Here is a 17,778-nt window from a genome sequence, read left to right as displayed (position 1 = left end):
GCCGCCCTGGGGCTTTCCACCTCTGTTGCTGCTACCCTCTGAAGGTTTTGGACTACAACTCCCATCAACCCCACACAACACAGCCCTGGGGCTGATGGGACTTGTAGTCCAAAGCACCTGGTTGGAGGAGTCTGTTTTAAAGAGATACACCAATTGGACACCAAAGTATCGGTTTCCTGGAGGGCCAAATGCATCCAAAGCAGCGAGGAGAGATCTTGCCCGTCTGCTTGAGCACCTATCCCACATTAGGTCTCTCCTGAGATTTCTTGCCCGTGGTGTGTAGGGCTAGGTGGCTGCGTCAACTTTGGTTTTCGGAGGCTTTGCCTGGAAAAGTAGAAAAGGGATCATATTAGAAAGGTACTGTGGGCATTGGAAAAAGGTTCAGAAAAGGGCAAGCAAAATAAAGAAGGGGACTAAAGAAAGGTTGCAGTGTTTGGGACTTTTTAGTTTAGAGAAAAGGCACACGAGACATGATAGAAGGGGACCAAAGCATGCTTGACAGGGAGACAGCAGACAGAGAAAAGTTTTTCTCCCTCTCTCAGAACACCAGAACACATGGAGTGCCAATGAAGGTGAATTTTGGACGATTTGGGACAGAGAAGAGTTTGGACTGTGATATGGTTTTATGAAATAATGATATTGGAAACTGCTATATATACGGTAACTACTAAGAAACTCAGATGGAAGAGATTTGAGGAAGTCAAATAATATGTTTAGGAAGATGGATTTTAATTAATTAAGTTTTCGTTTATGTGGTGATTTGTTGTATTTTATGTTTTATATTCTTTGTTGTTTTTCTTTTTTCTCCGTTTCATTCTTTTTTCTTTATTATTGTTACCTTTTTCTTCTGTTATGTTTATGTACTGAAAATAATAAATATTATTATGAAAAAGAAGAAGAAGAGTTTGTACTTGATATCCCTCCTTTCACTCTCCTTAAGGCAGGCATGTCCATAGTCCGTTTCGGGGGCCTAATCCGGCCCTCCAGTCTGTTTAATCCAGCCTCTGTGGCAGTTTATTTCCTGGGGTAAAACCCCCAAAAAACCTCAACAACTTCAATCCTAAAAGAAACTCAACAACTTTGGTTGGCCCTCTGGTCAGCCCCCACGGCCCTTCACTTCGTCAAATCTGGCCCTCTTTGAAAAAAGTTTGGACACCACTGCCTTAAGGAGTCTCAAAGTGGCTAACCATCTCCTTTCCCTTCCTCCCCCACAACAAATACTCTGAGAGACTTCAGAGAAGTGTGACTAGCCCAAGGTCACCCAGCAGCTGCATGTGGAGGAGTGGGGAAGCGAACCCGGTTCACCAGATTACGAGTCCACCGCTCTTAACCACTACACCACACAGCACAGAGTTAAACTGTGGAACTGTCTCCTATAAGGACCTCCAACCTGGATGGCTTTTAAGCATGATTACACAAATGCATGGGAGATCAGGCTTCATGGAGGCACTGCGTGGCTGGAGGCGGCAATGCTTCTGAATACCAGTTGCTGGAAACAGCAGGAGAGAGAGGGCTCTTCTGCTCGAATCCTGCTTGTGGATTTCCCATGGAGGCATCTGGTTGGCCACTGTGAGAACAGGATGCTGGACTAAAGGGGCCATTGGCCTGATCCAGCAGGCTCTTGTGTTGTTTTACTTTTAATCTGCCCCATGATCTGAGGGCTGTGTTTTAGCATGCAGAAAAGCCTGCTTTTACCAGGTAAAAGGTAAAGGTCAAGGACCCCTGGACGATTAAGTCCAGTCAAAGGTGATTGTGGGGTTGTGGTGCTCATCTCACTATCAGGCCGAGGGAGCCGGCATTTGTCCACAGACAGATTTCCAGGTCATGTGGCCATCAGGACTAAACCGCTTCTGGCACAACGGAACACTGTGATGGAAACCAGAGTGCACCGAAACACCGTTTACCTTCCCGCCGCAGCAGTACCTATTTATCTACTTGCACTGGTGTGCTTCCCAACTGCTAGGTTGGCAGGAGCCGGGACAGAGCAACGGGCGCTCACCCCGTCACGGGGATTCAAACCACGACCTTCTGATTGGCAAGCCCAAAAGGCTCAGTGGTTTAGACCACAGCGCCACCTGTGTCCCTCTGCTTTTAGCAGGGACACCCCCCCAACAAAATTAAGGAAAGGCTTGGGGAGCCAGACACCTTCAGACACACAATCCCTCTCAAGATCCCTGACCAGTCTGATTGCTGCCAGTCCCCAGGGAGAACGAGGGGCTGCTGAGGTTGCAATTCCCCACAGCGGGACGATGGGGCGTGACAGCGAGTGCTAAATGGGACGGAACCGGAGCATGCAGGCAAGGCAGCAGCAAAGGGATGTTTACAGCAAAGGGCATGGTGGAGAGAGAGGGAATTCAAAGGCAGCCGCATCCACATAAACAAAAGCAAGAGGCCAGATCAGCCCACATCCGATCGCTGTTACCTCCTCGTATTTCTCACTCCGATAAAATTCGGCTTTCGTATCGAGGTACAGCAGGACGAGGTCGCAAACCACGGCAGCCTAGGATGGCAAGAGTCCAGTATGACATCATTCAGCATCCAGACCAGCCTTGGCCAACATGGTGCTCTCTGTTTGTTTGGATCTACAACTCCCATCAGCCCCAGGGGCATCGTACAGCTGCAATGCCCGGGGGCTGATGGGAGTTGTAGTCCAAAAGGGCCTTTTTTACTCTACCGGTCATACTTACAGCTCCAAGGAAGGCAGCTCCTGTCCCCAAGTTGACAGCGGTGGGAATGATGCTGAACTTTCCAGCCTGAGTAATAAAAAGAGTGTACGGTATTAGGGGAGGGGTAGTAACTCTGGTGGGGGACACATGTTGCACTCCTTCTGGGGTTTTTTGTCTGTCTTTCATCCCCACCCTGCACTCATCTGTGGCTCTTAGAAGCTGTCAGCATGCGACAGAAACCACACCCTGGGAATGGCTTCGACTGGCCGGCTAAACCAGGTGAGGGTAGCCAATGGGTCTCAAACACTTGGTGAGTTAAGGATTTCCCCTGCATTATATAGAAAGCTGTCACCGTACTAAGTCAAGCCACTGGTGCACTGAGCTTCTCTGGTAAATGAAAGGCACAAATAATTGGGAATATAAGCTCTCCCCCCCCCCCTTTCTGCCTGTGCCGCAACAGAATATTAGGGGGGTGGGCAGGGGAAGGAGTAGACTGTGTGAAAAATGAACATAATATTTTAGCTGCAGTTCACTCATTTTCAGCTTTGTATTCTTGTTATTAAAAAAGCACGTCTAGACATTCCGTTGTTGCGCCCATAACCTTCGGTTTAAGGTGCCCTTTAGCTCCTAGCTTTCATATCTCAGTTTCTAACACTTGGGGGGTGATGAGTGGGATCCCTGCAGAGCACCTCCTCCCCTAGGGATCCGCTGCACATGGGGCCTCAGAGGTCATTACCTGGCCGTGGACCGAAATGTCAAAGCGGATACCATAGAGTTTCAACAGGCTCCGAGACTGCCGGTTCAGGGGGTCCCGATAATAGGAGGCGGTTCTGAAGAAAGAAAGAAAGAAAGCAAGCGGATGAGCAGCGTACTTGCAGAAGCTGTGGCTTGGTCCACATGCTATTGGACCACGTTTGAGGTTCTTGTATCAACCTTCAGGGCCCTTGACGACTTGGGTTCAAGATACTGCGAGGAGTGCCTGACCTCTCATATTATTTATTTAGTTTTAGATTATATTCATATCCCTCCTTTCTGCCAAGTTGAGGTGCAAGTTGGCTTAAAAGCAACATAATGAAATGCAAATGCAAATATCAATGAACTAGCTAAAAACATCCATCAAAATACATCAGAACACATGCGGAACCAGCTATTAAAACACCGTTTGCCCTGACAGCATCACCTGCGCTTCAGATTCCAAAGGCTTGTCTGAATAGGAAGGTATAGGAGCACGGGTGGCGCTGTGGTCTAAACCACTGAGCCTCAGTTTTTTAGCACAGCTCTTTCCCAATACATATGCAATTTTCCCCAATATACAAATTATTGCGAAGTAGTTTCCCCTGGTGCATTTGCGTATGTTCTTTTTTTTTTTTTTGCTAACATATACATTTTTCTGCACATTTCTCGGTATTGCAAAATTCAGAGAAGTGTAGATTCTGAAAGGTTGCTGTGTTTCGTTTCATGTACTGTTTCAATAAGCGTCAATTGGGCGCATTCGCCTTTAAATGCAAGCAAAATTGAATCCTCCCCGCCCCCATTCCTACTTAAGACAGAATGAATCACAGAATCATAGAATCATAGAGTTGGAATAGACCACAAGGGCCATCGAGTCCAACCCCCTGCCAAGCAGGAAACACCATCAGAGCACTCCTGACATATGGTTGTCAAGCCTCTGCTTAAAGACCTCCAAAGAAGGAGACTCCACCACACTCCTTGGCAGCAAATTCCACTGTCAAACAGCTCTTACTGTCAGGAAGTTGTTCCTAATGTTTAGGTGGAATCTTCTTTCTTGTAGTTTGGATCCATTGCTCCATGTCCGCTTCTCTGGAGCAGCAGAAAACAACCTTTCTCCCTCCTCTATATGACATCCTTTTATATATTTGAACATGGCTATCATATCACCCCTTAACCTCCTCTTCTCCAGGCTAAACATGCCCAGCTCCCTTAGCCGTTCCTCATAAGGCATCGTTTCCAGGCCTTTGACCACTTTGGCTGCCCTCCTCTGGACATGTTCCAGTTTGTCAGTGTCCTTCTTGAACTGTGGTGCCCAGAACTGGACACAGTACTCCAGGTGAGGTCTGACCAGAGCAGAATACAGTGGCACTATTACTTCCCTTGATCTAGATGCTATACTCCTATTGATGCAGCCCAGAATTGCATTGGCTTTTTTAGCTGCCGCGTCACACTGTTGGCTCATGTCAAGTTTGTGGTCAACCAAGACTCCTAGATCCTTTTCACATGTACTGCTCTCAAGCCAGGTGTCACCCATCTTGTATTTGTGCCTCTCATTTTTTTTGCCCAAGTGCAATACTTGACATTTCTCCCTGTTAAAGTTCATCTTGTTTGTTTTGGCCCAGTTCTCTAATCTGTCAAGGTCGTTTTGAAGTGTGATCCTGTCCTCTGGGGTGTTAGCAACCCCTCCCAGTTTGGTGTCATCTGCAAATTTGATCAGGATGCTGGCTTGCGCACTGCTTCCTTCGCACCCTCCTGCCTGCTGCTGTGCCCACCTGAAGTTGAATTTCTTTTCCAGCAGAGTGAAGGAATAGCAGGGCCTGCATCTCGAAGGAGGCTGGTCCAAGTCACAATCCCAGTCGATCCGCAGGCCGATAGCGCCCCCCTGTGTTGGATCCACCAAATGCCACAAGATTAATGGGGGAGAAGAACAGAGGGCACTGGGATCTACTAGTATTGAGCAAACAACAACAACAACAACAATAATAAATTTTATTTATACCCCGCCCTCCCCGGCCAGAGCCGGGCTCAGGGCGGCTAACACCAATAAAAGCACAGTAAAAACATAATAGGGGAAAAAGGGGGGGGAGGAAAAGGAAAAAAAACCCTATTTAAAATACAGGCTAAAATGCAATTTAAAATGCAGCCTCATTTTAAAGTAGCTGATAAATCAAGACCATAAGGGGAGGGAAATAAGGGTTTCCCTTATGCTCACTACTGTGGCGCCTGCCATTTTTCCTCGCCAGAAGTCCCCATATGATATGTCTTGTGCTCTGGGCTGCTGACTGCCACTGCCGCCACCACTGCCAAAGGGGAACCGGGGGCGTCCGGTGGTACAGATCTCCTGCCCCCTTCCCCCTTTGTTTTGACTGATCGGGAGAGGTTTGGGAGTTGCGGGCGGGCGGCAGTTGCCCAATTTTTAAGAAACTCTGTGCATTTGTTTCACAGCGTGCAAAGAAGGGCTTTGCACCTTTATACAATATGCATGTGTGCTTGGACTCAGGGTCTTTTGCCTCACCATCCCCACTACTGACTCCCTGTTGCTACGCAGCTTCAAAAAATAATAATAATGTCCCCGGATTCATTGAACAACATCTGGTAACCATATGCTAAGAGTAAGACTTTCCTTGACCTGGACACTATACTTCTGTTGATGCAGCCTAGAATGGTGTTAGCTTTTTTTGCTGCCTTATGCTGCATCAGACTGTTGGTCCATCTAGCTCAGTATTGTCTACACTGACTGGCAGCAGCTCTCCGGAGTTTTAGGCAGGAGGCATTCCTACCTGGAGATGCTGCCCAGGGCTGGGCATGGGATGTTCTGTATGCAAAGCAGATGCTGAATTGCTCTGCTATGGCAATGGCAGAAACACTGCTGGGTGGGACTTCATCCATTTCCCATAAGCCACCTCACTCCCTTTCTAAGGTTAATCTGACCTGGAGTTAATGGAGTTTTCCTGGAAGGGAAGCAGTTCCCAAAGAGCCCTGCCCCTCCATGCTTGCATTTGTGGGATGGGTTGCTGAAGCAAAAGGGGAGACCTACCAGGTGAGCCATCTCCTCAAAGCTCTCCCCAGCTGCCTCGACCATGTCACGAATGCGAAAAACAGGGCAATAAGGGTCATCCACGGCATCATATCGACACCCCTTGAAGTAAGAGCCATCCGTCATCTTCAGCGTGTTTGTCCTGAACGAAAGCATGAGAAAAATTAAAGTCTTTGGGAAATCTGTTGTGATAGCAGCTTGGGAGAAAGAGCCTTGGTGGCACCTTTATTTGCAACTGAATTGTTTCCTTTATTTATATGCCACTTAATACTAAAATAGGGACGCGGGTGGCGCTGTGGGTTAAACCACAGAGCCTAGGACTTGCCAATCAGAAGGTCGGCGGTTCGACTCCCCACGACGGGGTGAGCTCCCGTTGCTCGGTCCCTGCTCCTGCCAACCTAGCAGTTTGAAAGCACGTTAAAATTCAAGTAGATCAATAGGTACCGCTCCGGCGGGAAGGTAAACGGCATTTCCGTGTGCTGCTCTGGTTCGCCAGAAGCGGCTTAGTCATGCTGGCCACATGACCCGGAAGCTGTACGCTGGCTCCCTCAGCCAATAAAGCGAGATGAGCGCCGCAACCCCAGAGTCGGCCACGACTGGACCTAACGGTCAGGGGTCCCTTTACCCTTAAAAAGGTAAAGGTACCCCTGCCCGTACGGGCCAGTCTTGTCAGACTCTAGGGTTGTGCGCTCATCTCACTCTTGAGGCTGGGAGCCGGCGCCGTCCGCAGACACTTATGGGTCATGTGGCCAGTGTGACATCGCTGCTCTGGCGAGCCTGCACCAGCGCAGCACACGGAACGCCGTTTACCTTCCCGCTATAAAGCGGTACCTATTTATCTACTTGCACTTTAAGGGTGCTTTTGAACTGCTAGGTGGGCAGGAGCTGGGACCGAAAGGCGGGAGCTCACCCCGCCGCAGGGATTCGAACCGCCGACCATACGATTGGCAAGTCCTAGGCACTGTGGTTTTACCCACAGCGCCACCCGCGTCCCCCCTTTACCCTTACCTAATACTAAAATAGTCACCAAACAGTTGACAAAAACAGCAAATACCGTGCACACGGAGACACACCCCATGAAGTTGAAATGCTGCCATATCATATAGTGCACAAAACTGGGAATTATAGTGACAGAACTACTTAAATCATATAGAAATTTATTTATATATGCTACTACAGCAACAAGAATGCTACTCGCCCCAAAATGGAAAGAAGGAGAAGTCCCAGCAAAGGAAGAATGGATACAAAAACGTATGAAAAATGCAGAAATGGTGAAACTTACTGGAAGAATAAGAAATCAAGATAAACTTTTTATATATATATAAAAGAACGGAAATGGTTTGTTGAATATTTACAGATAAATTACAAACAGATAAAAACATTGGCAGGATTATTGTAATAACCTGCAGTTTGCAAAGAGTATATATTCAAAGCAGATAATTAAATGAGCAAATTAAATGAATTTGGATATGCAGAAGATATTTAAAAAATTAATTTAAAGAACCGCAGAAGGAGGGGGAAGGAAGTCAGACTTTGATATGTTAAAATGATTGTAAAATTATTGAAATGTATAAACCTGAAAAGTAAAAATAAAAACTTTAAAACAAAACAAAAACACCTGCAATGCAATATAAAACAATAACATCCCCAAAAAGCAAGAACCTGAAGAGATCATTTGTGGCACTGTTACAAACTTTGCAGAGGTTTCTAGACCATACAGAAACCTGCACAACCTATCTAACCTGTGTCAACAGCGGGCTGGATGTTGGTGCCATGACTGACATTCCTGTTTGCAAACAGTATCCCAAACCCTCTGTGAAAAACGTTCCCACCCTGCTTTAAAGATCTCAGCCCTTACCTGGAGAAGTTAAACCTGGTAAAGTTGACAGTGTTTTTAATAAAGAGAGTGAAATTCTCCGCTTCAGCCAAGAGTGGTTTCCTAGGTGGAAAACAGAATAGGTGGGCCTTATGAATGCATTCGTGGAAGGAATGCAACCATTTGGTTTTTACAACCTGCAGGCTCTTGGGGAATAAGTTAAGCTACCTTTCCATGAGGAATTGAAGTTTCTGGTGCATGTCTGATAATACGTGGTGGCAGATTCTTTATTTACTTATACATACAGCATGACATTTATATGTTGCGTGGTTGTAAGAAGTAGAAAAACCCCTCAAAGCAGTTTATAAAAGAACGAATCAATAAAACAGTTAAAAGCAGCTATCTAAAACATTCAAAAAGTAATTAAAATCAAAGATTAGCTAAAAACAATGGCACCAGCCTACATATTTGTTAGGCTTAGCTAAACAAGTGTTTAATTTGTTTTCATTTTTAAAAATAATTTGGGCAAAGTTCCCTCTTGGAGACCAAAAATAGTGTTAATTCCTCCCGCCCTTGAAGGTGGTTTGAAAGAGGAGTTGGTACCAAGTGCGATGTAATTGCCTTACTTTTCCCTCTGGCTAAACAGGTTCTCAAGGCTTTTGGTATCATCTGGAAAAAACCCTGCAAAGCCTATTTGACCAGCAATACACCTTGTGGGAGGGGCCACCTCTCCCAACCAAATTTCTTCTTTGGTTAGCAGCTACGGCCTGTTCCCCAGCTGAAGATGTCTGGCTGACTTGCGGTGGGTTTGGGAGACAGAGATACAGGTAGCGGTTGAAACAGGATCAAAGAGGACAACTTGCATACCTGGACAAGGTCTTGTTTTCCACTGGACACCACCCATAGATCTCACAGGTATTATGGGATGCATCAAACGGGACACACTTCCCTGTTTTTACTCCTGCAAGAGAACCGAACCACATCTCAGTTATGTCTTCTTTTTACTGGAGCCCTTTATTCCTTTCAAGGTGCATTGCAGCCCAACTCCCCCATGTAAAGTATTGCTTTAGCCTATATTTTTGGAAACCACTTAGAGGTTTTCTGACACTCAAGCTGTATGTGCATGCTGTTAAATAAATGAAATTGGGAAAAGCAGAAGCTGAGAGATACTGAGATTGAAGTATTTGCCCATTAGACCCCGAAAAGCTCAGATAATCCTGAGCTAGATGGGCAAATGGTTTAATTCAGTATGAGGTGGCTTCATCTATTATATATTTTAGAAAATATTTGCTATGCATTTCGACACCTCTTGGAATAATGTGGCCAAATTTTGCCTGCTGGTTCCTGAGATACAACTGGGTGCTGTTTAAATCAAGGTGGCTGACTGAACTTTTCCAAACTTCACTGATTTCCTTTCCCCCCATAACTGTATTAAATTTTCTGTTTTACATTTTAGAATATTAATTTAAACAACCTTAAAATATCAATGATTTCTTCTCTTTCCATGGTTCATTTTGCATAACATAAATCCCTGCATAGTTTACATAAACTAAACCATTCAATATTCCATTATTACATCCATCAAAACTTATTTACACTGTTGAATTTATCTTGATGCTTGCCAATGTTTTCAAGTGTACATAATTCCCTCCCCCCATATAATCAATAAACATTTTCCAATCTCCTTTAAACGTTATGTTCTTCTTGTTCTCCTGTTCTATATGTTAGGTCCACAAGCTGTGCATATTCCATCAAGTTAAGTTGCTATTCTTTAGTCGGGACTTCGCTCGTTTTCCATTTCTGGGCTAACAAAACACGGGCTGCAGTAGTGGCATACATAAATAACCTTTTTTGACACCTGGGAATTTCTGCCTGAATTATCCCCAACATAAACTGCACTGATTTCCAATTGGCACCAATGGTTTGGAATCCTTCAGCAACAACAGCTAACAAGGCTGCTAGTAAGAAATCGAGTGGTTTTTGTAACTTGTGGCACGGCTGGCTGCTTTTGGGGAATGGAGGGAAGGATGCAGAGGAGAAATGTAAAAACAAGAGGGAAGCTTTCCCCAACCCGGTGCCCTTAGGATAGTCTTGGATTGCAACTTCCATCAGAAGGCCGGCCCAGTACATTTTGACACCTGAGGTAAAGTATTTTGACACCTGAGGTAAAGTACACCGCCTGCTGCTGGTTGTGGAAGGCTGCAAGAGGGAGCCTTGCAAGCTGTAACCGCTGAGAAACTGGTGCTAAATCCGGCGTTCAGATGTGGGTGATGTAGAGAGCAGCGGGTAGGGACCAGGACTGAAACAGACCTCCTTACCATTTCCATGGACCACCGGCTGTCCTGGCGAACAGTCCTCATCTCTCCTGCAATTCCCATCAGGGATGGAAGGATGCTGGAGGAGGAGAAGACAATTGTTGAGAAGGAAAATCATACGCAGGGGACCTCTGTGAGAGGGTCTGCCTGGCATGCCTTTATAAAGCTCTAGCAGAAAGGGGCACCCACAGACCTGACACAGGGTCTCAGGGCAACTTGGCCGGCCCCTTGCTGCTGCGATGATGTTGACAGGCATCCCGAAACTTGGCCCTTCAGCTATTTTGGGACTACAATTCCCATCATCCCTGACCACTGGTCCTGTTAGCTAGGGATGATGGGAGTTGTAGTCCCAAAATAGCTGGAGGGCTGAGTTTGGGGATGCCTGATGTTGGATTATCTGAACCGACACAAGCTGCTGTGATGCCTAAAGGTAAAGGTAAAGGGACCCCTGACCGTTAAGTCCAATCGCGGATGACTCTGGCGTTGTGGCGCTCATCTCGCTTTACAGGCCGAGGGAGCCGGTATACAGCTTCCGGGTCATGTGGCCAGCATGACTAAGCCGCTTCTGGCGAACCAGAGCAGCGCATGGAAACGCTGTTTACCTTCCCGCCGGAGCGGTACCTATTTATCTACTTGCACTTTGACGCGCTTTCGAACTGCTAGGTTGGCAGGAGCTGGGACCGAGCAACGGGAGCTCTTCCCGTCGCGGGGATTCGAACCGCCGACCTTCTGATTGGCAAGCCCTAGGCTCTGTGATGCCTACAATGATGCAATCTGGTCTATGATTTGGGCTGAGAGCAGGTGAATGGTTGAGAGGTGCTTCTCCGGGGCTCGGGCAGAGAGGTCAAACTGCACAGCAGGGGTGGGGGAGCTCCAGACTGAATGTGGCCCCCAGAACTCTCTATCTGGCCCTCCCAAAGCCACACAACCCCTTCCAGGCCATGTCTCTCCTAGGCCCTGCCTTGCACTCTCCTCAAGAGTTTTAGTCTAGCTGGGACATGTCCTTTTTAAAAAGAATAAAGGTTTGTTTTCATTTCATTTAAAACTGTATATAAAGCAGAGAAGACAATTATAATAACTGATGGCGATCAAAAGATGAAAAACAAAACTGTAAAGTAGGGACACAGAATGTGTACGGTTGCACATGGGTTAAAATAACAAAGTCCAAAATCATGTATGATCCAGCTGAGATTCCTGAATTGCCTGGGGTTGGACTAGATGACCCTTGGGTCCCTTCCAACTACTGCAACCCCTCCAACAATTAAATGATATTTTTGACATTTGCAAAGGAGTGCAATACTACCTGTGTAGTAATTTCAATGAATTTCAATGAGTTTTCTGCAAGAAAACTGAAAACAGATTTTGTTATGTACTGAAGTTCTCACCCTGGGCCAGCAGGGGGATACTGTAGATAGTTTTCACTCAGGTCCACATATGCAAATAAGGGATTGAAAGTGACATTCAGAGATTGGATAGTTACAGAAAATGGTTACTGTTGCGTTCTAGTGGAGCTCTATATAAGCAGGCTAGCTGAACCCTTCAGTTCAGTTCTGTTCTGGCCTGTGAATTAACAAGAGCTGTTTGAAGAATTGCTGTGTCGTCTGATATGTTCACCCGCAACTTAACAGATTTTAAGGGTTGTGATTCCCAAACTCTAGTCCAATCCTTGGGAAGAATTTGTGTGCCAATTCTAATAATTTTTCTATTTGTCTATTAATCTAGTTCCCTTATCTTTTCCAGGAGCTGGGGTGTGTCCTTGAACCCTTGCTTGCCTGGATAGAGAATAGCATTGGATGTGATCTCTGCCTTGGATGTGACCTCTGCACTGGAACCAAATTGTTGTACAACAGTAAAATTTACATTTGTTGCTCCACCCACTTTTGCCTCTGGCTCCGCCCACCAGTCGTATCTGGCTCCAAAAGGTTCCTCCCTTCAGCAACTGTAGAGGAAGCAAAAAATTACCGATAAAGAAAAGCCAGCGACGTACCTCTGGACATGAGCCTTGCACTTGCTTCGGAGTAGCAATGAAATTGGTCACCACAAAGAACACGTTTTCCCCCTGTGAAATGTTTCAAAACACGTACATTCAGTTGTTGTTTTTTTAATGCCCCATTTTATTTGTTTTGGTATGCATCTTATCGGTTTTATTTTTGGTTTAATGCTATTGTTTGTTTTTATATGGTACACTGCTGAATTTTTAAGAAACAAAGTGGTTTATAAAGGATTTAAAATAAATAAACAACACAACTTTCCCAGTATTAGTAACTTTACCACTACTTTACTACTGTTTGTAACTTTACTCCTAGTAGTAGTATTACCACCACAAACTTCTCCGTCTCAATTTTTCATATGGCCTGATCCAGATGGGTAATTCTTTTGCGGCCACAAGGCCCAAGAAAGGATACCTGAGGGGGTTTCACGTAATCTGCCACATCCCAGATTCGGTCCCCAAGCTCCCGGACGCGTGTGACCGAAATCCCTTTCAGTTTGGTGATGACCGAGATGTGAGGGTCAGTATCTTTCTCCTGGTAGCCCTTTTTGGCTAGAAACACCCACCTGCGAGGCAGTAGAAAGAACAGGGGTCCAAGATGCTTAATACGCACACTTACCGTAAAAGAACCCTCCTTCCATGCTCCAGATACATTGCCCCACCCTTGGAGATCATCCGCTAAAATTGCCTCAGCATTTCCAGATGGCTGCAAGGAGCGGGGCCTTTTTCTGTGGTGGCACCCCTGCGGTGGAACACCCTGACCAAGAAGCTCCTCAACCTTACTCATTTTCATCCCTTCAGAGATTAGACTGTTATTTAGTGTTCGACTATGTATACAAAGGGACGCGGGTGGCGCTGTGGGTTAAATCACAGAGCCTAGGGCTTGCCGATCAGAAGGTTGGCGGTTCGAATCCCCATAACAGGGTGAGCTCCCGTTGCTCGGTCCCTGCTCCTGCCAACCTAGCAGTTCGAAAGCACGTCAAAGTGCGAGTAGATAAATAGATACCGATCCGGCAGAAAGGTAAAAGGCATTTCCTTGCGCTGCTCTGGTTCGCCAGAAGCGGCTTCGTCATGCTGGCCACATGACCAGCTGTACGCCGGCTCCCTTGGCCAATAAAGCGAGATGAGCGCCGCAACCCCAGAGTCGGTCGCGACTGGACCTAATGGTCAGGGGTCCCTTTACCTTTTATGTATACAAAGGAGTCTGCCCTTTTGAAGGCCTTTTCCAACTTTACAATACCATAAATAAGCATGGATTTGAGCCTGCCTGTTCATTAAGGTCCTCTGCAGCAGGGAACCCCAGGAAAGAATGCGGCCCTTCACTCCTCCTTATCTGCCCCCGGAAGTCTCCCCAGCCCTGACTCATGCACTGCTTGAACTCAGCTACGTTAGTCAGAAAACAGCATCTTGAATGCATTATAAACACGCAACACCAGATGGCGTCAGAGAGCAAAAAAAATTTATATGCTATTTTCTATAGTGGTTTTTCCCCTTTTGTTATAACAATTTAATTTCTGACTACTTTATAGCATTTTCTCCCTGTGTGTAGATCCATCCCTTGAATGTGTTTTGCCTGTCTTGAACTCTAAGCACGCCCCTTGTTTGGGAGGAAGGTCGTGAGAGCTGCACAAGTGTGTGTTGAAACTAGCCGACTTGTAAAAGGGGAAATTTGCATTCGTTGCTCCACCCACTTTTCCTCTGGCCCCACCCACCACTTTCATGTGGCCCTCAGTCTGGAAGAGTTTCCCCATCCCTGAGCCTCAGCATGCACTATTGCAATAACTCATATCAGCCGGATGGGTGGGGTATAAATAATAAAATTATTATTATTAAGCCCTGAACTATTTCCCTTTGCAGCCTTCCTTGAACCCGGTGCCTCACAGTTGTTTTGGACTGGAGTTCCCATCTTCACTCAGCGCTGGCTGTGCTGGCAGAGGCTCATGGGAGCTGCAGGCACCACACACCCACGCCATGCATTTAAAGCCCAACCCTAAAAGATGCCGGGAACTGTAGTTTGTTGAGAGTGTTGGGAATTGTAGCGCTGGGATGGGTAAACTGCAGTTCCCAATATGCTTGGGGGCGAGAGAGGGAGGCGTTAAATCTACGGTGTGTACACAGCCTGAGTCCAAAAACTGCTTTGAGGTTTTGTTTTGTTTGACAGTCCACGGTATATGAATGTTATGAAATAAATAAATAAAATTATTTACTCATTTCATAACATTTATACACTGCTTGATTATAAAAAAACCCCTCAAAGAGGTTTACAAAAAAAGATAAAACAATAAAATTATCACTAAGAACAATAAGATTTCCAAAAAGTTAAAATAACAAAAGACTAAAAGGAAGTTTAAACTTGCACCAGCTATCTAAGCGCCTGCGTCAGCTTGTCTAAACAGGAATTTTTTTTATATAGCAGACATTGAAAAGAATACAGTACAGAGAAGCTGCCTGCCTTATGTCAATAGGCAGGGAGTTCCAAATTTCCAGGGTGGAGAAGCCTGTGTGTTGCTTCCCATTCAGCGAATTGGGGATTGCGAGCAATCTACCTGCTTTCACCACTGTGATTCGTTTGGGCAAAAACTCCGACGTTGGCGTTAAAAGGCAGAGGAGCAGGGCTAGCTGGAGGAATGTGGCAACCCCAGGCATAGGTGGGATGTGTGAGGAAGTGGATCCCTGCATGACTGCAGTTCCTCCTGCAAAAGAGGCTGCTTCTAGGGCACTTAAAAAAGAAATCAGGCTTGAGGACCGTAAATCCACCCAATGCAGCAATTCACCATCTCACCAGCAACATCTCAGATATGCCAGTGACTTGCGATTTCGAAGGCGTCTTGCTGCTTCTGCAGCTCTTACCCGAGGATGTAGCCCACGATCCCGAGCTGGATCAGGCGGTGCAAGACTCCGACCTTCCTATTCCTGGTGAGCGCAAACTTCTCGGTCTTATAATCCAGAAAGCCGAAGCAGAAATGGCTCCAGGTATCCTCCATGGCCGGCCGGCTGGCTGTGAAATCCCGGCAGCAGAAGCTGACGGAGAACGCCACATCCTCCTGGCCTGCTGCCCAGGTGGAGAAGAGCAGGCAAAGAGGCAACTTTTCAGAAAACGCCGAAGATGTGAGGATCTGTGTCAGCATCTTCCATAGCAGCAAGTAGGGGAGGGTAAAATAAAGCTGGCCTGCTAATGGGCGAGAAAAATTGGAAAGGAGGGTCAACAAGGACGTGGCTGTTGTCTCCTGGTACGCAGGCTGAGACCCTACCTGCCCGCAGACTGTCTCGCCAGCATGTGGTACATGCTCTGGTTATCTCCCGCTTGGACATGTGTAGTATTATTATTATTATTATTATTATTATTATTATTATTATTATTATTATTATTAAATGCCTGGGGTTTGCTTGTTTATTTTTTTAACTGTTTGTTTTTTAATCTATCTGCAATGTGCTCTATGTGGGGCTACATTTGAAGGTGACCCGGAAACTACAACTAATCCAGAATGCGGCAGCTAGACTGGTGACTGGGAGTGGCCGCCAAGACCACATAACACCGGTCCTGAAAGACCTACACTGGCTCCCAGTACGTTTCCGAGCACAATTCAAAGTGTTGGTGCTGACCTTTAAAGCCCTAAATGGCCTCGGCCCAGTATACCTGAAGAAGCGTCTCCACCCCCATCGTTCTGCCCGGACACTGAGGTCCAGCGCCGAGGACCTTCTGCCGGTTCCCACACTGCGAGAAGCCAAGTTACAGGGAACCAGGCAGAGGGCCTTCTCAGTAGCGGCACCCGCCCTGTGGAACGCCCTCCCACCAGATGTCAAAGAGAAGAACAACTACCAAACTTTTAGAAGACATCTGAAGGCAGCCCTCTTTAGGGAAGCTATTAATGTTTAATAGGTTATTATATTTTAGTGTTGGAAGCCGCCCAGAGTGGCTGGGGAAACCCAGCCAGATGGGTGGGGTATAAATCATCATCATCATCATCATCATCATCATCATCATTATTATTATGGGCTAACTGAAATCAGAACTGTAGAGCTGGAAGGGATCCAATGGTCATCTAGTCCAACCCCCTGCAATGCAGGAATCTCAACTAAAACATCCAACCTCTGCTGAAAAACTTCCAGTGAAGGAGCGTCTTCCACCTTTTGAGGTAGTTTGTCCAGGACTGGATTTAGGTTTGATGAGGCCCTTAGCTACTGAAGGTAATGGGGCCCTTTATATGTCCAGCTGCCCTTTGTCAACAACAAATTGTTGCTGTTTTTTGTGTTGAATACAGTGGTACCTCGGGTTAAGTACTTAATTCGTTCCGGAGGTCTGTTCTTAACCTGAAACTGTTCTTAACCTGAAGCACCACTTTAGCTAATGGGGCCTCCCGCTGCTGCCACGCCGCCGGAGCACGATTTCTGTTCTCAACCTGAAGCAAAGTTCTTAACCCGTGGTACTATTTCTGGGTTTGCGGAGTCTGTAACCTGAAGCGTATGTAACCCGAGGTACCACTGTATATGCTATATGGTAATTTATGGACTTAATAGGTATCTAAAGTCATTTGCACATGTTGCCATGCAACCAGTCCATGTGGAATGTAGGCACCCTATATATAGAAATGAGCAAACCAGTGATATTTTAGGGAGCAGGCTAGCAGGCAGGGCCCATTGCTTACATCATAGGAGCCTGCACAACACAAAACACTGTTGCTGTATGTAGGTTTTATTTTATTTGTTTTTAATCTTATATTTTGGAAATGTACATCCAGGTTTTCTTCCTTTTAATTTTTTTTTGGGGGGCCCCAAGAGAGTGGGGCCTTAAGCTGTAGCTTATTTAGCTTATATGTAAATCCGGCACTGAGTCTGTCCCACTGTCAAATAGATCTTACTATCAGAAAGCAATTCCTGAACTTCAGTTGGAATCTCCTTTCTTGTAACTTGCTGTCATTGGTACCGGCCGTACCCCTCAAAGGCTACTTTTCTACAAAATACTCAATCTAATTATCAGCCAAAGATTGTTTGGATTTGTTCTCTCTGCTTGGAACAGATTTCCCCTGGATTTCTCAGCGGGTGCATGTTTTTTAAATTTCATTCTAAACAATAATAATAATAATTTATTATTTATACCCCACCCATCTGGCTGGGCTTCCCCAGCCACTCTGGGCGGCTTCCAAAAAAAAAAAAAAGACCATTATAAAGACCATTATAGCAAAATAAAATAGGAAATATCATCGCAAATTAAAATGCAGCAC

The 17,778-nt window shown here is 46.0% G+C and overlaps 1 protein-coding gene across 2 annotated transcripts; it reads right to left on the bottom strand.

Annotated features, from left to right (window-relative positions):
* Nucleotides 1-239: 239 nt before the first annotated feature.
* Nucleotides 240-15,788, bottom strand: P2RX6 (purinergic receptor P2X 6). 2 transcript variants are annotated; one of them, XM_053368032.1, is made up of 12 exons: nucleotides 15,407-15,786; nucleotides 12,972-13,122; nucleotides 12,554-12,625; nucleotides 10,570-10,645; nucleotides 9,119-9,212; nucleotides 8,294-8,374; nucleotides 6,436-6,577; nucleotides 5,171-5,280; nucleotides 3,403-3,496; nucleotides 2,688-2,753; nucleotides 2,423-2,500; nucleotides 240-324 (listed from the first exon to the last, which is right to left on the bottom strand). In XM_053368032.1, the coding sequence occupies exons 1-12, from the start codon at nucleotides 15,682-15,684 to the stop codon at nucleotides 286-288; spliced, it is 1,281 nt and encodes a 426-aa protein (XP_053224007.1). In that variant the 5' UTR covers nucleotides 15,685-15,786; the 3' UTR covers nucleotides 240-285. The 2 variants fall into 2 exon arrangements, with proteins under 2 accessions (XP_053224007.1, XP_053224008.1); XM_053368033.1 differs by lacking the exon at nucleotides 8,294-8,374 and having other exon boundaries at nucleotides 15,407-15,788.
* Nucleotides 15,789-17,778: the final 1,990 nt, after the last annotated feature.

This window comes from Podarcis raffonei, chromosome 16 (assembly GCF_027172205.1).
Source record: "Podarcis raffonei isolate rPodRaf1 chromosome 16, rPodRaf1.pri, whole genome shotgun sequence".
NCBI lineage: Eukaryota > Metazoa > Chordata > Lepidosauria > Squamata > Lacertidae > Podarcis > Podarcis raffonei.
Note: the sequence above shows the minus strand (reverse complement) of the source record. Positions and strands in the feature narration are given on the sequence as shown.